The 23,874-nt window shown below is 38.7% G+C and overlaps 5 protein-coding genes across 5 annotated transcripts; all 5 read left to right on the plus strand.

Moving 5' to 3' along the window:
• Positions 1-1,813: 1,813 nt before the first annotated feature.
• On the plus strand, positions 1,814-2,412 carry LOC123379780 (keratin-associated protein 21-1-like). The gene has a single exon (XM_045036427.1). It carries the CDS (start codon positions 1,860-1,862, stop codon positions 2,103-2,105), a length of 246 nt encoding a protein of 81 aa, XP_044892362.1. The 5' UTR covers positions 1,814-1,859; the 3' UTR covers positions 2,106-2,412.
• A 3,399-nt stretch (positions 2,413-5,811) lies between these two features.
• LOC123379781 (keratin-associated protein 21-1-like) lies at positions 5,812-6,496 on the plus strand. The gene has a single exon (XM_045036428.1). It carries the CDS (start codon positions 5,819-5,821, stop codon positions 6,191-6,193), a length of 375 nt encoding a protein of 124 aa, XP_044892363.1. The 5' UTR covers positions 5,812-5,818; the 3' UTR covers positions 6,194-6,496.
• A 3,401-nt stretch (positions 6,497-9,897) lies between these two features.
• LOC123379782 (keratin-associated protein 21-2-like) lies at positions 9,898-10,503 on the plus strand. The gene has a single exon (XM_045036429.1). It carries the CDS (start codon positions 9,936-9,938, stop codon positions 10,203-10,205), a length of 270 nt encoding a protein of 89 aa, XP_044892364.1. The 5' UTR covers positions 9,898-9,935; the 3' UTR covers positions 10,206-10,503.
• A 3,332-nt stretch (positions 10,504-13,835) lies between these two features.
• LOC123379783 (keratin-associated protein 6-2-like) lies at positions 13,836-14,411 on the plus strand. The gene has a single exon (XM_045036430.1). The coding sequence runs from the start codon at positions 13,872-13,874 to the stop codon at positions 14,097-14,099; it is 228 nt and encodes a 75-aa protein (XP_044892365.1). The 5' UTR covers positions 13,836-13,871; the 3' UTR covers positions 14,100-14,411.
• A 3,557-nt stretch (positions 14,412-17,968) lies between these two features.
• LOC109491683 (keratin-associated protein 6-2-like) lies at positions 17,969-18,590 on the plus strand. Its single transcript, XM_045036431.1, has one exon. It carries the CDS (start codon positions 18,006-18,008, stop codon positions 18,285-18,287), a length of 282 nt encoding a protein of 93 aa, XP_044892366.1. The 5' UTR covers positions 17,969-18,005; the 3' UTR covers positions 18,288-18,590.
• The last annotated feature ends 5,284 nt before the right edge of the window (positions 18,591-23,874 follow it).

Consider the following 23,874-nt stretch of genomic DNA (forward strand, 5'->3'; position numbering starts at 1 on the left):
TTTGTGACTGTTTTAGCCATGAGCATTTGGGACTTTCAGCTTGAATGAATTGAGAACATTATGACATATATTCACATTCTTATAGATTCTAAGTGATACCAACGTTTGAACATGGTTTTGTTTTAATGTGTCTGTTTTTTATTGGCAGAAATATTGAGTTGAGATTATGTGCCAGGCACTATGCTTAGAACTAACTGATGATTCAAGGACACACAGAAGAAAGATTTTTTTTCTTTTTTTCTTTTTTTTTTTTTTAAATTTTTTTTCAACGTTTATTTATTTTTGGGACAGAGAGAGACAGAGCATGAACGGGGGAGGGGCAGAGAGAGAGGGAGACACAGAATCGGAAACAGGCTCCAGGCTCCGAGCCATCAGCCCAGAGCCTGACGCGGGGCTCGAACTCCCGGACCGCGAGATCGTGACCTGGCTGAAGTCGGACGCTTAACCGACTGCGCCACCCAGGTGCTCCAGACAGATTTTTTTCTGCCAGTAAATATCAGTGTCCCGAGCTCTTAATGGAAGTGTATAGAAATAAAGCAATAAAGATAGGAAGTGTTTTTCATTAGGTCGTGGGTATTGTGAGCAGAGAGTGGGTGTTTAAAAATTATCATGTCTATTTCAGGGAACTTGTGCATTGGAATTTATGGTTTTGAATTTCAATAATGATGGAAAAGTAGGAAAATTAAAGGTAAAGAACATATGTAAGGGGATATATGTGTTGTATTTGTTGTTAGGGATGACACATAGTGGAGTGATCAGATAACCCATGAGCAATACTAGAAAATAAAAAAAACATTAGAAATATTCTCAACCAAAGGAAACATATCGAATAATGAAACTTCTCCGAAAAGGAAATCAGCAGTTTTATTAAAATGCCTGTGGAAGTCATTCAATAAAGGACTGGATGACTCTCATTTCTTGGTGTTAAAATTTGAGTGTGGAGTAGAAGAAATGATACCTGAATTTGTACTCGTTTCCAACTAGGATTTCATAGTTGTTACAGTGAAAAGTAATTTAAATTTTGGAATCTGCCTGGATATGAGCATAGTGACCTGGACAATGAAGATAAGGAAACACATCACAAACAAATAAACAACATTCTCCCCCACCCCCACTGTATGTCTGGTGATGAATGGGTTGGACTTTCAGTTTAGTTGAGAAGAAGGGGAATCTTTGGACATAGACACGAGTAAAGAGAATCTAATTTATAGATGTGAGGCTACAAAGGTAGGTTTCTCGATCTCAGCACTTTTGTCATTTGACATGAGGCATTTCAATGGCGTTGAGGACTTTTCTGTGTCGTGAAATGGGCATCATCCCTAGCTTTTACCACCCAGAGCCAGTAGATATCTGTAGCAGGTATGTGGGTGCAAGAAGCCTGGTAAGATATTGCAATGATTCCAGAAAGGAGATGAATTTTTCTTTCCTTTTGGACAGAGGTAGATGTTTCACGAGTGTGACGAAATCAAGAAGGAGAAATATTTCCTAAAAATCCCTCAGCCTTCTTGTTAAATGATTGGAGATTGTGACCATGGATTTTGGTCACATGGATTTTGGACCATGGATTTTACTTAGAGTCCATGATTCTACTGAGAAAAGTTTTTTTGGCAGAATGAAATAAAATGCTGTTTTTAATAAAACTGTTGTCTGCTTAATAATGAGCTCACGTTGCCCAACACATTGTTGATTGTTGACAGTGACTGGCACAGCACAGTTGCTTACATATTTGTTGGGTAAGTCAGGGGATGAGTGACATGCTCTGCTAATTACTGACAGTATATAAGGGTCCAAAGCAAGTGGAAGACACGCACTTCATCACATCCTCTCACAACCCACGTGAATTCCCTTCTCTTGACAAGATGTGTTACAACTACGGCAACTCCTGTGGCTCTGGCTGTGGATATGGCTATGGCTGTGGATGTGGTCCCTATTATGGCTGTGGTTATGGCCTCCGTTATGGCTGTGGCTATGGCTCAGGGTATGGCTGTGGCTATGGCTCCTGCTGTGGATATGGCTGTGGATATGGCTGTGGCTATGGCTATGGCTCCAACTGCTGTGGCTACCGGCCATATTTCTATAGAAGATGTTATTCCTCTTGCTGTTAGAACATCACTGTCCAAGCCCCACTTGCTTCTGAAAAGACACGCCTTACGAGAAGACTCATTCAAGGATCTATACCCCAAGATTTATATATCAAAAACATTGTATGTGTCATAGAAGATTTGACCTCCAGTAACATTTGTAAAATGGCAGCTTGTGGCTTGAGGCTATGGAGTATCATCTAACAGTTTTCCAAAAAGTGTTGTTCTTACTCCCTTAATATGGATTCTGTGTTGTGACTGTGACAAGGATCTGAACATCCCACATTTGGGCAAATCCCTTATTCTCAATAAAAATGTTTCATTCCTTCTATCAAATGTCTCTCTTCTCTCTTGGTAAAGCCTCATTTCTTGAGGTGTTATGGCCTGTCTTGAAAATTGGGCTTACAATATATTCCATGTACCCAGGTCTTTTTCTTGATATCATACAAGTATTCCTTCTCTTACATGCATCGATATAATGTCTTCTCCACCTAAATTTCACATCCCTAACACTCCAACACAAATCACACAGTATTCAGAACTGTGCCCTGGAAATCACACTGTAGGTAGAATGGAAGTGGAGGGAAAAGACGAGGACAGGGAGGGATGGCACCTCCTGGGAGGTTGTGATAGAAGCCTAAGGGAAGGGGTGTGGCCTGATCACTTAAAGGATGAATGTGATGGAAGAGAGAGTTTCTGGCATTCATGAGAAATTGAAAGCTGCCTCAGCTGAAGTGTAAAGAAGCAAGGAAAGGGTACATTAGAAGCAAAGCGTGGTATCATATCATCTGAATTGGACGGATTTGCTAATATATATGTTGGCATAAATTGAGTTTGAAGAAATTGATTTAAGTCACTTAACTGACAAATACTTCTGAATGTGTTTGAAAGAGAACCATCCGACACACTGAATACATAGAAGAAAAATGGCAGATGAATTTCCTACTCTCAGAGTGTTTACATTTTGTTGGTGTTAATAAATATGTTACAAATTAATTATGACAAATTTAGACACATAATTTGCTTGGAGAGAATAAAACAGCTTCCTGGGGAAGAGAATGAAGGTTCATTAAATATTGGAGAGATAGTTCAGGGTGGTATTTTGATGTTTGGTGTCAAACGAACTGATCAAGTTGAAAGAATGGGCAGAAAGGGCAGTACCAAGCAGAAAGGGGAAGAGAAATTCATTATGTGTTGGGTATGATCAGTGGTGCCACAATTTTCAGTTGAAAAGAGGAAGGAGTAGGGCTTTAATGGTGTCCTTTAGTGTCTTCCCTGGTGCGTATACAAGAATGGGATGAGAAGCCCAGTCCTTTCTGAGTTTGAGAACCTTCCGTTTGTTGGGGTCTGACTTCAGTGTCCTTTCCTCAGGTGCCATTCCAGAGCTCTCACCTTTAGATCCTACAATAGAAAATGTATTTCAGACTCAAATTCAACCAGCAGTGAATAACCAATCACTGACTCATATGCATGACAAAGGTGAGTGCACAAAGTCTGAGTGTGAGGATCCTAGAGCCAGGAGACTCTAAACCATGTCAAATTCCAAGGAGGATGGCCTTGCCATCGAGGTCAGCCCTGGATGGAGGCTATGCCCAGTATAGTAAGTGTCCTGCTGATGAAGAATTAAGCCTTCTCTCAAGGGATGGAATTATCACACATGGGATATTCTAAATCTGATGCGATGACTGAATGTGCTCTGAGTTAGTCTAGGATGGGTACATCCTACAACAGGGAAAAGAATTCTAATAATTACAGTTTGATGAAAATCTATTCATTGTTCCATTATGTTCCTTGTCTTTGAAGGCTTTCTGAAGGAGGGAAGAATATCACCAATTAGGCATGTATATTATAATTTACATATCTAGTCAAGTTCTGGATATTTATAAGGCATAGAGAACATATGGAACAATGTGTTCACAAACAGACACCTTTATTTATTTATTTATTCGTATATTTCAATTTTTTTCATTTATTTATTTATTTATTTATTTTTTTGACAGACAGATGTCAGCGTGGGAGGGGCAGAGTGAGAAAGAGACACAGAATCTGAATCAGGCTTCAGTCTCCAGGCTGTCAGCACAGAGCACTACACGCAGATCAAACTCACAAACCGTAAGATCATCACCTGAGCTGAGGTTGGACACTTAACCAACTAGCCACCCAGTCACCCTCAGACAACTATCTTTAAGGTGTGAAATTTGAGACTTAGTCCAAGAATATTGGAGATTTTTGGGTTGAAAGGAATGAGAATATTGCGATAATATATTGAATTATTTTATAACTTCTAAATGGCACACCAATATTTGAACACGATTTTGTTTTAATGCATTTCTTTACTGGGGAAATATTGACGGAATTCAAATTATGTGCCAGGCTCTACTTCATCTGGAAAGAGGGGTGCACAGAATAATAGACTTTTTTTTTCTGCCATTATGCATCTGTATTCAGAAACCTGAAAGGAAAGGTACTAGAAATAATGCAACAGAGCTAGAAAACTTTTTCAATAGGTCAGGAGTATTGTGACAAGGAAGGGAGTGTTAGAAAAGCAAAGTGTGTATTCTAGGGATTTTGTGCATTAGAGCTTATAGTTGTGAATTTCAAGAATGGTAGACAAGTAGCGAAAATTAAGCTACAGAACAATTGTAGTGGGCATATTTTCCTTAAACTCCTTGTAAGGGATGAATCACAGCAGAGGGATCACATACCCCAGTCTAAAAGTAGTAGGAAATGCTGTCAACTGAAGGAAAAATGTCTACTAAGGAAAGATCACAGGAAAGGAAATCAGCAGTTTTATGAAATACCCAGGTGAAAGCATTCAGGAAAAGACTGGATGTCCCACATTTCTTTGATGGGAAATTTTAGCGAGGAGTAGAAGGAATGATCCTCCTGGGTTTGTACTCCCTTGCAGCTTGGATTTTTTAGTTGTCACAGTAAAAAGTAATCCAATTTTGTATTCTGCCAGATTCATAAGATGGTGATTGATGTAAAGCATAGACAACCAAGATGAGCAGAAATATCCCAAGAAACAACCATACAAACAAAAAGCAGAGACACCTCCATTTCTCCCTTCCTTCCTTCCTTCCTTCCTTCCTTCCTTCCTTCCTTCCTTCCTTTTTGACTTCATGTCTGGTAATGGAATAATTGCGTTTAGTTAAGAAAAAAAGGAAGTATTTGGAATTAGACACCAATAAAGAGAGAATATAGAGATGTGAGATTCAAACCAAGGTTTCTAGATCTCAACACTATTGGCATTGTACAGCAGAAGTTCCGGTGTTGTTGGGCTTTGTCCTGATGACTGGAATTAGCATCTTCCCTTGTTTATCACACTTGGAGCTAGTAGGTATCTGCAGTAGGTATCTGGGTGTGAGCAGGCAGGCAAAAATTTGCAATGATTCCAGAAAGAAGATGGGAGTTATTTCCTTCCCTATGGGGACAGGTAGATAGCTTAGGAAAGAGGAGAGATCAAGAGGACAAGATTTTCCTAAATGTCCCTCAACGATGAACATAAGGTGAATTAAATGACAACAAGTTGTGAAGCTGGGTACCAGTTTTATGTATGGCTCATGATTCTAGTGAGAGAATTCTTTGGCAGAGCAATTAAAATGCTATTCTTTAAATATAACTGGAGACCTCAACAGAATGAAGTCACATTTCCCAAGACATTTATTGATTGTTGACAGTGAGTGGCATACCAGAAGTGCTTACATATTTGTTGGGTATGTCAGGGGATGAATGGTATGTTCTGCCAATTACTGACAGTATATAAAGGTCCAAGGCTAGTAGAAGACACACAGTTCACCACATCCTCTCACAACCCACGTGGAATCTCTTCTCTTGACAAGATGTGTTGCAACTACGGCAACTCTTGTGGCTATGGCTGTGGCTATGGCTGTGGCTATGGCTACGGCTGTGGCTATGGTCCCTATTACAGCTGGAGTTATGGACCTGGCTATGGCTGTGGATATGGCTCCTGGTATGGCTGTGGCTCTGGCTGTGGCTCTGGCTCCTGCTGTGGCTACGGCCCCAGATATGGCTGTGGTTGTGGCTATGGCTCCAGCTGCTATGGTTACCGGCCATTTTGCTATAGAAGATGTTATTCTTCTTGCTGCTAGAACATCTCCCCGTTGTCCTCTAAATAAGACACATCTAATGAGAGGGCCGAATCAAGGATTCATACCTCACATTTTCTATATCCACGAAATTGCATGCTTCACAGAGACTCTCACCTCCAAGCAACATTTCTAGAATGGCATCTTGTGCCTCAAGGCTGTGTGGAATCATCTGACTGTTTTCTAAATGTTGGTCTTTGTTCCCTTACTCTGGATTCTGTCATCTGACTGTGGCAACAAGCCTAACATCCCACAGTTGGGCAAATTCCTTATTCTCAATAAAAGTGGTTCTTTGCTTCTAATATATCTCTATGTTCTTGCTTGTGAATTACTCCTTTTTTGAGGTATTATGACTCCACTTGAAAATCTAGGTGACAATATGTTTCATGAACATGAGGGCTCTTCCTTCATGTAATGGGAGCATTTCTTCTCTTATGTGCATCAGAGAAAATGCCTTTTCTACCTGTGCCTTGCACCCTCATGCCCAGGCCCTCACAACTCAACACAAATCACAGAGTATTTCAGAACTTTCACCTGGAAATCACACTCTATGTAGAATGGAGGTGGAGGGGAAAGGCAAGGAGGGATGTTACCTCTTTTGGAGGTTGTGAGACAAGCTCCAGGGAGAGGAGGTGTGGCCTGAGTACTTCAAGGATGAATGGAATGGAAGAGAGAGTTTCCAGATTAATGAGAAATTAGAAATGTACTCGGGTGTCTAATGAACCAAGGAAAGAATAATTTAGAAAAAAGATGTGGTATTGTATCATCTGTAATTTAATGGAAGTCCAGATGTATTTGTTGGCATACATTGAGAGTGAGGAAATTGATTTCAGTCACTTAGTCACAAATAGTTTAGAATGTTTTTGAAAGGGAACAATCCTAGACTCTGAAGATACAGGGGGAAAATTGTGGAGTAGTTTCTTGCTCTCAGAATGTTGACATTCTAATGGCTATATTTAAAGCAAGTAAGAATTAGGGGGAAAATTGTGGAGTAGTTTCTTGCTCTCAGAATGTTGACATTCTAATGGCTATATTTAAAGCAAGTAAGAATTAGTTGAAATTAATTTGGAGAGATCATCCCTATGAAGCCAATAAAACATCTTACTGGGGAAGAGATTGCAGGCTGATAGTTCAAGGATGTATTTTGACATTTTGTGTCAAATGAACTGATGCCATTTGAAAGAAATACTAGAAAGAACAGTTGTAAGTATAAAGGAGAAAGAGAAATTCATGAAGGTTGGGGTTTGATTGGTGGTGCCACAATTTGTAGTGGAAGAAAGCAAGGGATAGTTTGGGAGTTGCAAGCTTACTATTGTGTTGGGTTCTTACCAAAGTGTCTTTTCCTCATATGCCTGCCAGAACTCTAACAGTTAGAGCGTACATCAGAAAAAAGTGTCTTCAGACTCAATTTCTACCAGCAGAAAGAATGACTCACTGTCTCATCTCCATGACAAAAGTCACTGCAGAAAGTCTGAGTCTGAGGACACTGGAGCTAAAGGTCTCCATCCACAACATGGCCAATTCTAAGGAAAATAACCGTGCCATCAAGGTCAGCCCTGGCATGAGGCTATGCCCAGGATATTAAGTGTCCTGCTGTGGAAGGATCAAGGCTTCTGTCACGGGTTGGAAGTTTTCAATATGGAACACCCTAAGTCTGTTCTGAGGACTGCCTGTGCTCTGGGTTAGTCAAGGGGGGGTGGGGGGGGGTAAATCCTACCGACAGGGGAAGGAATTCCATTAATTACAGTTTGTTAAAAATCTACTCATTGTTCTATTATGTTCCTTGTGTTTGAAGGCTTTCTGAAGGAGGGAAGAACATCATCAGTTAGGCGTTTATATCACAATTTGCATATCCATAAAGGGTCGATAATTTGTCAGGTATATAAGATAAGTTGTAGATCTGGAACAAGGTGTTCATAAACTGACAACGATACTCAAAATGTGAGATTTAAGACTCACTACTTAAAATCATTTGAGACTCAAGGTTGAATGGAAGGAGATCATTGTGATAATATACAGAATTATCTGATAACTTGTACTGGCATAAAACACTTGAACACGATTTTGTTTTAATGCATTTCTTTACTGGGGAAATATTGATGAAATTCAAATTATGTACCAGGCTCTACTTCATAGGGAAAGATGGGTGCACAGAAGAAGAGATTATTTTTTGCCATTATGGATATGTATTCAGAAAACTGACTGGAAAGGTACTAGAAACAATGCAAGAAAGGTAAGAAACTTTCCCAATAGTTCAGGAGTATTGTGTCACAAAACAGGGTGTTAGAAAAGCAACGTGTGTATTCTAGGGATTTTGTGCATTAGAGTTTAGAGTTGTGAATTTCAAGAATGGTAGAAAAGTAGAGAAAGTTAAGATAAAGAACAATTGTAGTGGCTATATTTTCCTTAAAATTTTTGTAATGGTTGAATCACATCAGAGTGATTAGATACACCAGTCTAAAAGTTGTAGGACATACACTTAACTGAAGGCAAGATGTCTACCAAGGAAAGATCACAAGAAAAGAAATCAGCAGTTTTATGAAATTCCCAGTTGAAAGCATTCAGGAAAAAATGGATGTCACTCATTTCTTTGATGGGAAATTTTATCGTGGAGTAGAATGAATGATCTTCCTGAGTTTGTACTCCCTTCCAGCTTGGATTTTATAGTGGTCACTGTAAAAATAATGCAAATTTTGGAGTCTGCCAGATTCATAAAATGGTGATTCATGTAAAACCTAGACAACGAAGATAAGCAGAAATATCCCAAGAAACAACCATACAAACAAAAAACAAAGACACTTTCCTTCTTTCTTTCCTCCCTTCCTCCCTTCCTCCCTCCCTTCCTTCCTTCCTTGCTTCCTTCCTCTCTATTTCTCTCTCCCTTTCTTTCTTTCTTTCTTTCTTTCTTTCTTTCTTTCTTTCTTTCTTTCTTTCTCTTTCTTTCTTATTATTTCTTTCTTTATAATTCCTTCCTTCCTTCCTTCCTTCCTTCCTTCCTTCCTTCCTTCCTGACTTCATGTCTGGTAATGGAATGATTGGATAAAGACTTTAGTTAAGAGAAAAAGGAAGTATTTGGAATTAGACACCAATAAAGAGAGAATATAGAGATGTGAGATTCAAACCAAGGTTTCTAGATCTCAACACTATTGGCATTGTACAGCAGAAGTTCCGGTGTTGTTGGGCTTTGTCCTGATGACTGGCATTAGCATCTTCCCTTGTTTATCACACTTGGAGCTAGTAGGTATCTGCAGTAGGTATCTGGGTGTGAGAAGGCAGGCAAAAATTTGCAATGATTCCAGAAAGGAGATGGGAGTTATTTCCTTCCCTATGGGGACAGGTAGATAGTTTAGGAAAGAGGAGAGATCAAGAGGACAAGATTTTCCTAAATGTCCCTCAACAATGATACCTAAGGCGAATTAAATGACAACAAGTTGTGAAGGTAGGTACCAGTTTTATGTATGGCTCATGATTCTAGTGAGAGAATTCTTTGGCAGAGCAAATTAAAATGCTGTTCTTTAAATATAACTGGAGACCTCAACAGAATGAAGTCACATTTCCCAAGACTTTTATTGATTGTTGACAGTGAGTGGCATACCAGAAGTGCTTACATATTTGTTGGGTATGTCAGGGGATGAATGGTATGTTCTGCCAATTACTGACAGTATATAAAGGTCCAAGGCTAGTAGAAGACACACAGTTCACTACATCCTCTCACAACCCACGTGGAATCTCTTCTCTTGACAAGATGTGTTGCAACTACGGCAACTCTTGTGGCTATGGCTGTGGCTATGGCTGTGGCTATGGCTACGGCTGTGGCTATGGTCCCTATTACAGCTGGAGTTATGGACCTGGCTATGGCTGTGGATATGGCTCCTGGTATGGCTGTGGCTCTGGCTGTGGATATGGCTCCTGCTGTGGCTACGGCCCCAGATATGGCTGTGGTTGTGGCTATGGCTCCAGCTGCTATGGTTACCGGCCATTTTGCTATAGAAGATGTTATTCTTCCTGCTGCTAGAACATCACCCCGTTGTCCTCTAAATAAGACACATCTAATGAGAGGGCTGAATCAAGGATTCATACCTCACATTTTCTATATCCACGAAATTGCATGCTTCACAGAGACTCTCACCTCCAAGCAACATTTCTAGAATGGCATCTTGTGCCTCAAGGCTGTGTGGAATCATCTGACTGTTTTCTAAATGTTGGTCTTTATTCCCTTACTCTAGATTCTGTCATCTGACTGTGGAACTAGCCTAACACCCCACAGTTGGGCAAATTCCTTATTCTCAATAAAAATGATTCTTTGCTTCTAATATATCTCTGTGATTTTGCTTATGAATTACTCCTTTTTTGAGGTATTATGACTCCACTTGAAAATCTAGGTGACAATATGTTTCATGAACATGAGGGCTCTTTCTTCATATAATGGGAGCATTTCTTCTCTTATGTGCATCAGAGAAAATGCCTTTTCTACCTGTGCCTTGCACCCCTCATGCCCAGGCCCTCACAACTCAACACAAATCACAGATATTTCAGAACTATCATCCAGAAATCACACTCTATGTAGGTAGAATGGAGGTGGAGGGGAAAGGCAAGGAGGGATGTTACCTCTTTTGGAGGTTGTGAGACAAGCTCCAGGGAGAGGAGGTATGGCCTGAGTACTTCAAGGGTGAATGGAATGGAAGAGAGAGTTTCCAGATTAATGAGAAATTAGAAATGGACTCAGGTGTCTAATGAACTAAGGAAAGGATAATTTAGAAGAAAGATGTATTGTATCATCTGTAATTTAAAGGAAGTCCGGATGTATTTGTTGGCATATATTGAGAGTGAGGAAATTGATTTCAGTCACTTAACTCACAAATAGTTTAGAATGCTTTTGAAAGTGAACTATCTTACACACTGAAGATACAGGGGGAAAATTGTGGAGTACTTTCTTGCTCTCAGAGTGTTGATATTCTAATGGTGATATTTAAAAATAAGTAGGAATTAGTTGAAGTTAATTTGGAGAGATCATCCCTATGGAGGCAATAAAACATCTTACTTGGGAAGAGATTGCAGGCTGAAGGATTGAGGAGATAGTTCAAGGAGATATTTTGACATTTTGTGTCAAATGAACTGATGCCATTTGAAAGAAATGCTAGAAAGAACAGTTGTAAGTATAAAGGGTAAGAGAAATTCATGAAGGTTGGGGTATGATTGGTGGTGCCACAATTTGTAGTGGAAAAAAGCAAGGAATAGATTGGGAGTTTGCGAGCTTACAATTGTGTTGGGTTCTTACCAAAGTGTCTTTTCCTCATGTGCCTTTTCCTCGTGTGCCTTCTAGAACTCTAACATGTATGTTAGAGCACACATCAGAAAAAAGTGTCTTCAGACTCAATTTCTACCAGCAGAAAAAATGACTCACTGTCTCATCTCCATGACAAAAGTCACTGCAGAAAGTCTGAGTCTGAGGACACTGGAGCTAAAAGCCTCTGTCCACAACATGACCAATTCCAAGGAAGATAACCCTGCCATCAAGGTCAGCTCTGGCATGAGGCTATGCCCAGGATATTAAGTGTCCTGCTGTGGAAGAAACAGGGCTTTTGTCAAGGGTTTGAAGTTTTCAATATGGAACATCCTAAGTCTGTTCTGAGGACTGCCTGTGCTCTGGGTTAGTCAAGGGTGGGTAAATCCTACAGACAAGGGAAAGCAATTCTAATAATTATAGTTTGTTAAAATCTATTCATTGTTCCATATTGTTCCTTGTCTTTGAAGACTTTCTGAAGGAGGGAAGAACATCATCAGTTAGGCGTTTATATCACAATTTACATATCCATAAAGGGTCAAATATTTATTAGGTATATAAGATAACTTGCACATCTGTCACAAGGTGTTCATAAACTGACAAGTATCCTCAAAATATGATATTTGAGTCTCACTAGTTAAAAACTTTTGAGACTTTCAGGATGGAAAGAGTAGATTGGAATGAGAACATGTTGATAATATATTGAATTATCTTATAACTTCTAATGGTACACTAACACTTGAACACCTTTTTGTTTTAATGCATTTCTTTACTGGGGAAATATTGACTGAATTCAAATTATGTTCCCGGCTCTACTTCATTGGGAAAGAGGGGTGCACAGAATAAGAGATTATTTTTCTGCCATTATGGATCTGTATTCAGAAACCTGAATGGAAAGTTACTAGAAATACTGCAAGAAAGCTAGACAACTTTTCCAATAGTTCGGGAGTATTGTGACAAGAAAGAGCATGCTAGAAAAGCAAAGTGTGTATTCTAGGGATTTTGTGCATTAGAGCTTATAGTTGTGAATTTCAAGAATGGTAGAGAAGTAGAAAAAATTAATCTAAAGAACAATTGTAGTGGGTATATTTTCCTTAAACTTCTGGTAAGGGGTGAATTACAGCAGAGTGATCAGATAGACTAGTCTAAATGTAGTAGGAAATACTGTCAACCAAGGAATGATCACAGGAAAGGAAATCAGCAGTTTAATGAAATTCCCAGGTGAAAGCATTGAGTAAAAGACTGGATGTCACACATTTCTTTGATGGGAAATTTTAGCGTGGAGTAGAAGGAATGATCTTCCTGAGTTTGTTCTCCCTTCCAGCTTGGATTTTATAGTTGTCACAGTAAAAAGTAATACAAATTTGGATTCTGCCAGATTCATGGAAAGGTGATTGATGTAAAGCCAGGACACCCAAGATGAGCAGAAACATCCCAAGAAACAACCATACAAACAAAAAACAGGGACACCTTCCTTCCTTCCTTCCTTCCTTCCTTCCTTCCTTCCTTCCTTCCTTCCTTCCTTCCTTCCTTCCTTCCTTCTCTCTTTTCTTTCTTTCTTTCTTTCTTTCTTTCTTTCTTTCTTTCTCTCTTTCTTTCTTTCTTTCTCCTTCCTTCCTTCCTTCCTTCCTTCCTTCCTTCCTTCCTTCTTTCCTTTAATTCTTTCTTCCTTTCTTTCTGACTTCATGTCTGGTAATGGGATGATTGGATAAAGGGTTTAGTTGAGAAAAAAGGAAGTATTTGGAATTAGACACCAGTAAAGAGAGAATATATAGATGTGAGGTTACAAACAACGGTTTCTAGATCTCAACACTATTGGCATTGTGCAGCAGATATTCCAGTGTTGTTGGGCTTTATCCTGTTGGCTGGAATTAGCATCACCCTCGTTTATCACACTTGGAGCTAGTAGGTATCTGGGTGTGAGAAGGCAGGCAAAAATTTGCAATGATTCCAGAAAGAAGATGGGAGTTATTTCCTTCCCTATGGGGACATGTAGATAGTTTAGGTAAGAGGAGAGATCAAGAGGACCAAATTTTCCTAAATGTCCCTCAACGATGATATATAAGGTAAATTAAATGACAACAAGTTGTGAAGGTGGGTACCAGTTTTACATATGGCCTATGATTGTAGTGAGAGATTCTTTGGCAGAACAAATTAAAATGCTGTTCTTTAAATATAACTGGAGACTCCAACAGAATGAAGTCACATTTCCCAAGACATTTATTGATTGTTGACAGTGAGTGGCATACCAGAAGTGCTTACATATTTGTTGGGTATGTCAGGGGATGAATGGTATGTTCTGCCAATTACTGACAGTATATAAAGGTCCAAGGCTAGTAGAAGACACACAGTTCACCACACCTCTCACACCCACGTGAATTCTCTTCTCTTAACAAGATGTGTTGCAACTACGGCAACTCCTGTGGTTATGGCTGCGGATATGGCTATGGCTGTGGATGTGGTCCCTATTATGGCTGTGGTTATGGCCTCCGTTATGGCTGTGGTTATGGCTCAGGCTATGGCTGTGGCTATGGCACCAGATATGGCTGTGGCTATGGCTATGGCTCCAGCTGCTGTTGCTACCAGCCATCTTGCTATAGAAGATGGTATTCCTCTTGCTGGTAGAACATCACTGTCCAAGCCCCACTTGCTTCTGAAATGACATGCCTTAAGAGAAGGCTCATTCAAGGATCTATATTTATATATCGAGATTTATATATTGAGAGCATTGCATGTGTCATTGAAGATTTGACCTCCAGTAACATTTGTAGCATGGCATCTTGTGGCTTGAGGCTATCGAGTATCATCTAACAGTTTTCCAAAAAGTGTTGTTCTTACTCCCTTAGTATGCATTCTGTGTTGTGACTGTGGCGTGGATCCGTACATTCCACATTTCGCAATCCCCTTATTCTCAATAAAAATGTTTCATTCCTTCTATCAAATGTCTCTAGTCTCTTTTAAGAAAGCCTCATATCTTGAGGTGTTATGGCCTCTCTTGAAAATTGGGCTGACAATATATTTCACGTACCCGGGTCTCTTTCTGGATATCATACAAGCATTTCTTCTCTTACATGCATAGATATAATGTCTTCTCCACCTAAGTCTCATATCTCTAGCACAGTACTGCAGAACTGTGCCCTGGAAATCACACTGTAGATAGAATGGATGTGGAGGGAAAAGAGGAGGACGAGGAGGGATGGCACCTCTTGGGAGGTTGTGACAGAAGCCCAAGGGAAAGGAGGTGTGGCCTGATCACTTAAAGGGTGAATGTGATGGAAGAGAGAGTTTCTGGTATTTCTGTGAAATTGGAAGCTGCCTCAGCTGAAGTGTAAAGAACCAAGGAAAGGGTAAGTTAGAATAAAAGCATGGTATCATATCATCTGAATTGGATGGATTTGCTAATATATTTGTTGGCATAAATTGAGTTTGAGGAAATGGATTTAAGTTACTTAATTGACAAATACTTTTGAATGTGTTTGAAAGAGAACCATCCGACACACTGAATACACAGTAGAAAAAATGTAGATGAATTTCCTACCCTCAGAGTGTATACATTTTGTTGGTGTTAATAAATATGTTACAAATTAATTATGATAAATTTAGACACATAATTTGCTTGGAGGGAATAAAACAGCTTCTTGGGGAAGACAATGAAGGTTGAAATATTGGAGAGATCAGGGAGGTATTTTGATGTTTTTGTGTCAAATGAACTGATCCAAGTTGACAGAATGACTAGAAAGGACAGCACTAAATAAAAAGGGCGGAAAAGAAATTCATTAAGTTTTGAGTATGATCAGTGCTGCCACAATTTTCAGTTGAAAAAAGCAAGGACCTGTGCTTTAATGGTAGCATTTATGGCATTACTTGGTTCAGATATAAAGCCCAGTTCTTTCTGAGTTTGAGAACCTACTAGTTTGTTGGGGTCTGTTTTCAATGTCCTTTCCTCATGTGCCATTCCAGAACTCTAGCCTTTAGATCCTACAGTAGAAAATATTTTTCAGGGTCAAATTCAGCCAGCAGTGAAAAGCGACTCACTAACTCATCTCCATGACAAGGGTCATTATAAAGTCTGAATCTGAGGTACCTGGAGCTTGGAGACTCCACAACATGGCCAGTTCCAAGGAAGATAGTGCTGCCATCAAGGTCAGCCCTGGAGTGAGGCTATGCCCAGGATATAACATGTTCTGCTGATGAAGAGACATGGTTTCTTTCAAGAGTTGGGCATTTTTCACAGATGGAACATCTTTAAGTCAGATATGGGGACTGACTGTCCTTTGGGTCAATATGAGTGGGGAAACCCTACAAAGATGGGTAGGGAATTCTAATAATGAAGTTCACTGAACATCTAACTTATGCTTTCATTTATGTCCTTGTCATTGAATACTTTCTGGAGGAGGGCAGAATATCATTAATTAGGCACGTATATCAAAATTTACATGTGTAGTGAAGTGCTGATCATTTATGAAACATTTAAGATAACTAATACCTCTGGAAATATGTCTTTGTAAACTAACACATATCTTCAAAATGTGAAATTTGTGAGTCTCTTAGTCACAGAACATTTGAAAGTTTCAGCTTGAGTAAAATGGGAACACTCCAATGTTAGAACATATTTTGTTTTAATGCATCTGTTTTTATCGGTGGAAATATTGATTGATTTCAAATTACATGCCAGGCACTCTACGTAGAACTTGTGACTCAGAGATGTACAAAATATAGATTTTTTTCTGCTGTTATGGGTCAGAATCTAGAGCTCTGAATGGAAAAGTACTAGAAATAATGCAATAAATATAGGAATGATTTTCAATAGATCAGGCATATTGTGACCAGAAAGTGGGTTTTTGAAAATTGACATGTCTATTCTAGATAACCTTTGCATTAGAATTTGTCATGTTGAATTTCAAGACTGACAGAAAAGGAGAGAAAATAAAAGGTAAAGAACAATTGCATGGGATATGTTTTCTTTAAGCTTCTTGTTAGTGATGACGCATAGCAATCAAACAGACCAGTGACCAGTATAAGAAAAGTCAGTTGGATTCCTTCTTAACTGAAGGGAAAATGTCTAATAATTAAAGTTCTCAGAAAAGAAAATCAGCAGCTTTATGAAAAAATCTCTGTTGAAAGCACTTGATAAAGGACTTGTTGGCCCTCCTTACTTTGTTGTTGAAATTTGAAAGTGAAGTAGAAGGAATAATCTTCCTGAGTTTGTACTTCCAACACGGATTTCATAGCTGTTATAGTAAAAAGTTAAATTTTGGATTGTGCCTGAATCTGAAAATAGTGACTTAGACAACAAAAATAACCAAAAACATCACAAACAAAAAGTAAACAACTTTTTTTTTAACTACACATCTGCTGATGGAAAGGTCATATGCTTGGTTTAGTTGAGAAGAAAGGGATATTTGGACTTAGCAATAAAGAAAGAACCTAGGGCACCTGGGTGGCTCAGTCCATTGGGCGTCCGACTTTAGCTCAGGTCATGATCTTGCGGTTTGTGAGTTTGAACCCTGCGTCAGGGTTCACAGAACCCTGCTCTGTGATGACAGCTCGCAGCCTGCAGCCTGCTTCAGATTTTGTGTCTCCTTCTCTCTCTGCTCCTCCCCTGCTCGTGCTCTGTCTCTTTCTCAAAAATAAATAAACATTAAAAAAATGAAAAAAAAAAATAAAGAACGTAATTTATAGATGCGATGTTATAAACCAAGGTTTCTGAATCTCGGCACTATTGACATCTGACATTAGATCTTTCAATGTTGTTGGGGGTTGTTCTGTGCCCTGATATTATCATCATCCCTGGTTTCTCCCACAAGGAGACAGTAGGCATATATAGTAGGTATCTGGGTGCAAGAAGCCTGCCAAGAAGTTGTGATGATTCCAGAAAGGAGTTGGGAGTTATTTCCTTCCCCAAGGGCAGAGGTAGATGTTTTGAGAAGGAGGAGAGATCAAGAGGGACAAAATTTTCCTCAATTCATCATAAACTTGTTATATGAAATATATTAAAAGATAGGAGGTTGTGAAGTTTGGTATCTGTTCTATGTAGAGCACATGACGTTACTGAGATAATTCTTTGTCAGAGTAAATTAAAATGCTGCCTCTAAATAGGGTCACCTGGGTGGCTCAGTCTGGTAAGCATCTGACTCTTGATTTCAGCTCAAGTCATGATCTCATGGTTCTTGAGTTGATGAGATTGGACTCTGCACTGACAGAGCGGAGCCTGCTTGGGATTCTCCCTCTGTCTCTCTGCCTTTCTTTTGCTCATGCTCTATTTCTCAAAATAAATAAAGTTAAAAAAATTGTTGCTCTTTAAATAAAATGAGAGTCACCCCCAAATAAACAGTTTATTTTACCCAAGACATTACTGATTGTTGACAGTTACTGGCACAGCATAGTTGCTTACATATTTGTTGGGTAAGTCAGGGGATGAATGGCATGCTTTGTCAATTACTGGCGGTATATAAAGGTCCAAGGCTAGTAGAAGACATGCACTTCACCACATCCTCTCGCAACCAACGTGAATTCTCTTCCCTTGACAAGATGTGTTGCAACTACGGCAACTCCTGTGGCTATGGCTGCGGATATGGCTATGGCTGTGGATGTGGCCCCTATTATGGCTGTGGTTATGGAACAGGCTATGGCTGTGGCTATGGTACTGGGTATGGCTGTGGATATGGCTCACGGTATGGCTGTGACTCTGGCTGTGGATATGGCTCCTGCTGTGGCTATGGCACTGGATATGGCTGTGGCTATGGCTATGGCTCCAGCTGCTGTGCCTACCGGCCATTTTTCTATAGAAGATGTTATTCTTCTTGCTGCTAGAACATCACTGTTCAAACCCCACTTGCTTCTGAAATGACATGCCTTAAGAGAAGGCTGATTCAAGAATCCATACTCCAAGACTTCTATATCTAAGAAATTGCATGCTTTGTAGAAGATTTGACCACCATTAACATTTGTAGGATGGCATCTTGTGGCTGTGTAGTATCATCTTACTGTTTTCCATATGTTGGGCTTTACTACCTTAATCTGGATTCTGTTTTGTGACTGTGGCAATGATCCTAACATTCCACAGCTAGGCAAATCCCTTATTCTCAATAAAAATGGTTCTTTGCTTCTAACACATCTCTGTGTTCTTGTCTGTGAATTACTCCTTTTTTTTGAGGTGTTATGGTGTCTCTTGAAATCCAGCTGACAATATATTTCATGAACCCTCGACTTTTCTCCTTGATACAATACAAGCATTTCTTCTCTTACGTACATCAGAGATAATGTCTTCTCCACCTATTTCTTGCATCCTTCATACTCAGCCCTCACACAATATTTCAGAACTGAGTCCTGAAAATCACCCTGTATCTAGAATGGAGGTGAAGGAGAAAGATGAGGTGGGATGTCAACTCTTCAGGAGGCTGTGACAGAAGCCCAAAGGAGCGGAGGTGTGGCTTGAGCACTTAAAGGATAAATGGAATGGAAGAGAGTTCCCAGGATTAATGAGAAATTGGAAGCAGACTCAGGTGATGGATGAATAACTAAGGAAAGGATAAGTAGAATAAAAATGTGGTATCATGTCATCTGCATTTTGATGCAAGTGCAAACACATTTGTCTGCATATATTGAATTTGTGAAATTGATATTAGTCACTTAACTGGCAAATAGTTTTGAATATTTTTGAAAGGGAACTGTCTTACACACTGAAGATACAGGTCCAACATTGTAGACGGGTTTCCTGCTGTCAGAGTGTTTACATTCTAGTAGGTGATAATAAAAAGAAAAGTAAGAATTAAAATAAATTTAATGTTTTTTTAAAATTTGTTTTTGAAGGAGAGAGAGAGAGAGACAGAGCCTGAGCGGGGGAGGAGCAGAGAGAGAGGGAGACACAGAATTTGAAGCAGGCTCCAGGCTCTGAGCTGTCAGCACACAGCCCGACACGGGGCTTGAACTCACGAACCGTGAGATCATGACCTGAGCTGAAGTCAGATGCTCAACTGACTGAGCCACCCAGGTGCCCATAATTAAAATAAATTTAAATGGGTGATTGTTATGGTGGAAATAAAACAGCCTCCTGGGGAAGAGAGTGCAGTTTGAATTATTGGATACAGTTCTGGGCAGTATTTTGAAGTTTTGTGTCATCTGAAATTTTGGCAGTTGTAAGAAAGTCTAGAAAGGACAGTAGGAAGTGTAAAAGGAAAGAGAAATTCATTAAGTTTTGGGTATGATCAGTGGTGCCATAACTACCAGTTTGAAAGTACAAGGACTAGTGCTTTATAGGTGTCTTTGACTGCCCTACTCGGTGCAGATAAGAATGGGATGAAAAGCCCAGTCCTTTCTGAGTTTGAGAGTCTACGAGTTTGTTGGGGTCTGACTTCAGGGTTTTTCCTCATATGCCTTTCCAGAAGTCTAACATGTAGATCTTACAATAAAAAATGTCTTTTCAGACTCAATTTCAACCAGCAGTGAAAAATGACTCACTGACTCATCCCCATGACAAAGGTCACTTCACAAAGTGTGAATCTGAGGTTCCTGGAGTTTGGAGACTCCACAATATGGCCAATTCCAAGGAAGATGGTTCTGCCATCAAGGTCAGCCCCAGAGTGAGGCTATACCCAGCATATAATGTGTCTTACTGATGAGGAAACCGGGGTGCTTTCAAGAGTTGGACAGTTTTCAGTGATGGAACATTTGTTAGTCGGAGCTGAGGACTGACTGCTTTGCATAATACACATTTAGTCTTACAAAGAAGAGAAGCTACTTCTAATGATTGCTTGTGGTTGAAAATCTACTCATTGTTTCATATGGCCTTTGTCATCACAGACATTTTTAAAAATGTGGGGATACGATTTTTTTAAGTATTATAAGGTCATTTACATATCCAAACAACAGTCTTCAGGAAGTAACATTAAATATATGTTCAAATCACAAATATTGTGACTCTCTTAGTCAACAAACAATCATGTAGAATGTCACAGTTGGTGAGAGAGGGAGGGAACCACAAGTTCTTTGCTAGGTGGGAAGACCAAAGACTAAATCGTAGGAAAAGTGGGTGGGTGGGTCAGGACCCCATCATGAGACAGGTGGAAGGGAAAAACCTGGTCACAATATTTTCTCTAGCGATGAATGAGATGTGGTGGTCAGGGGAGACTGGAATATACCAAATGGGTGATGTCAGTCAAAAGACAACATGGTGCAGAATACCAGTATTCCAACCAGGCCTCAGAGATATGGTATACCAGTATGTGAAAAAAGGGTCCAGAATTTACATGTAAGGGACAGTAGATTATGGCGAATACACGGATAAAATTAATGTGAGGTGACAAGCAACAGCAATCATAGCTGATAACGTATTTCTGAGTGACCAGACCAAAGAAAAGGCATAGAGTGGATGATTTTTCTTTGGCCATTGTTTGGTACAGTCTCATTTCCAAATCATGTATATTCTTTATAGTTCCTAAGGATAATAATTAAAATACTCTTTTATATAAAATAAAAAAAAAACAAAATAATTATGACTCTCATCTTGAGTAAATGAGGAAATTAAAATTGTAAAAGAGAGATAGGGTTGATAAAATCAGAGATAGTTCGTGTGTGTGTGTGTGTGTGTGTGTGTGTGTACCATTCATCAGGGAAGGCTGGGAAAAATGAAGATATGGCTTCAGACATTGGGTCACATAATGGAGGAAATGGATACCATTGATAAAAGTGATTACTTCTTATAATCAGGAAATGATTTAAGCATTAAAGCTTCTTCATGAAGAAACTCAAGATCTTTTTCTTTGATGAGCTATTGCATATTGTTGATGTACTAAATTATAAAATCAGGCATTTGTTCTTTTGGTAATTTAACAAATTTTAACATCCATGATCCAGCTACATGTTATGATTGATGTTGGGGACAGAGGCACAAAGAACACACAGTTCCTTCTTCCAATAATTAAAGATATGCATTTGGATACAAAATAATAAATCATACACTCACATTATAGCATGCCTGTTTATAGGTGTTATAGGGATGCTGAGGAAGAATTCAAAGGAGAAGCCAAAATGAGTCATAATGTAGAAAAGGAGTACTAGACAAGATATTGCTTCTAAAGGAGAATGACATATGAGCAAAGCCATGAAGGATGAGTTGAAATTGATCTGCTACATGTGAAGGAAAATAAAATTCAAGGAAGAGGAATTTTAAAAAGAAATGAATAAGTTGACAGCTTACTTCTTAAGTATTAACCTCTGTTGGAAAGCTTATAATCAGTATTACACCCATATAGGAATTCTGAGATTCTCTTAAGTTGCGTTGTCCAAGATGGTAGCCACTAGAGGGATATGACCATTGAGCACTTGAAATATGGCTTGTCCAAAATGAAATGCATTGAAGTATAAAGTACACACTAGATTTCAAAGACTTGGTATAAAAAAGAATTAAACCTATATATCGAATAATTAAAAAATATTGGTTAAATATTGTTATAATATTTTGAATATATTAGGTGAAGTAAAATATGCTATAAAATCAATTCATCTGTTTCTTTTTATTTTTTTAAAATGTGGCTACTGGAAAATTCTAAAATGTATGTGTTTAATGATACATTCCTATTGTACAGTTTGGCTCTGTAAAGTCACAACAAGCTGGCCAGTGAGGACTTCGGCCTAGAAGAGAAGCCATGTTTGTCTACCTGTTATCAAGGTAGAGGGAGTAGATCATTCTGGGGAAGTAAGACCACAATAGCCAGTGCTAAAGACTTCAGGGTGCTTAGTAACAAGGTTTTCATTTGAGATAGTTTGTTCAGTAAATGGGATTAATCAATTTACTGTTTAAGATAAAGAAAAGATGGATACCTTCCTTACCCCAAACACAAAAGAAGTGGCATATTGATTTAAGTTGTAAACATGAAAGTTAATTTATTAGAGTATCAAAAGATGATATAGACTTTCAGGAATTTTGTAAGCCATTTAATCTGAAACTAGTCATGCTAAGGATATTTACATCACGGAAATTGGCAAATCAGACCCCCTACCTTCAGCAGAGGTCATTAAACAATTAAATGGCAGGCCACTGCCCACATGCCTCTTGTTATTGAGAATAAACTTACTTTTTTGAAAGTTTTTAAATGTGGATGTATTATTTATAAACCCGAAAAAGAAAAATAAAACTCCACAGAAATCAGTAAGAGGGGTTACAATATTTCTTTATGTCCAGAAATCTTTAGAGCTTATCTTAAGTTGGTATCTACGTTCCCCTTGCATGAAACGTTGGATTTAACCACATTCTCCTTCTGCAAAATATCATTTCCTCAAGGCCATCCCAATGATTACACTTCCAAGGAGAAAATTGTGTGGATAGTGATTAAGGGTCCAGGATCCAGAGTCACACTACTTGTGCTTTAGCTCCATCAGTTATTAGCTGATATTATTTAACACCTCTGAGCCTCAGTATATTCAGAGGTAAAATGCTAAAAGAGTGCTAAATCAGGATTGTTGAAAGTACAAAATAAATAAAATATGCAAAACTCTACCACTGTGAGAATGCAGTACATTTTTGTTATTATATTTATTATTAGGTTGCTCATAGTGAAGTGGCTGACATTTAACCATTTTAACCTAAAACTTTGTATATGGCTCAACCTTATATATTATATCTATTAATATTGGCAGTATTTTGATAATTCCAGAATTTTAATCCATAATCCCAATATTCTCATGTCAGATACATAGGTTAGACTCCCAAGGTAGATGTTCTGTACATCTATCATACATGTATTCCATAGTTATGAACTCTGACATATGTTTTGATGCCAAGTAAATTGACATTGTGTTTGTCAATGTACTTTTCATAACAAATTAATGGGTATTAGTAAAGTAGTTTATTTTCTGATGATTGGGTCCTGTTTTTTTTTTTTTTGTATCAAGTTCTATTAATTAGTAGATAAGTTTCCATTCGATTTGGCAGAAGGGGTGAGATCTATAATAAAAAAAGTTTTTATTAAGGGGGTGGTGATAACTATAGGTATTGGTTGCAGCATATTGAAGAGCTAACGGGGAAGGAAGAGAAAACATTGAATACAATCTAATATTTCATGTAGCACGAGGTGGAAACATAAAGAATGGTCTAATGGAAATGATGATTCACTCTCCCTAGAGTTTCTAAAGCACAGAACTCATCCTTGAGGTCTAGATACATACTTTTTATTCAATATCCTATGCCCTAGAATAGCACTTGCATGATGTAGGTCTTCAAAAATTCTTGTAACATTAATTGTTTAGTCACTGTCTGGAAAAAGAATCAACGGAACAATGAGGGTAAATACGATCATACCAAAGATGGTTTAGAAAGCAGGTGATGTGAAATGTCAAAGGGTCATGGAGTTTTCAGTAATGGAGCCAATGTTGAATATGTTTTAGTGGAAAGAATTATGAA

The sequence above is a fragment of the Felis catus genome, chromosome C2 (assembly GCF_018350175.1).
Source record: "Felis catus isolate Fca126 chromosome C2, F.catus_Fca126_mat1.0, whole genome shotgun sequence".
Taxonomy (NCBI): domain Eukaryota; kingdom Metazoa; phylum Chordata; class Mammalia; order Carnivora; family Felidae; genus Felis; species Felis catus.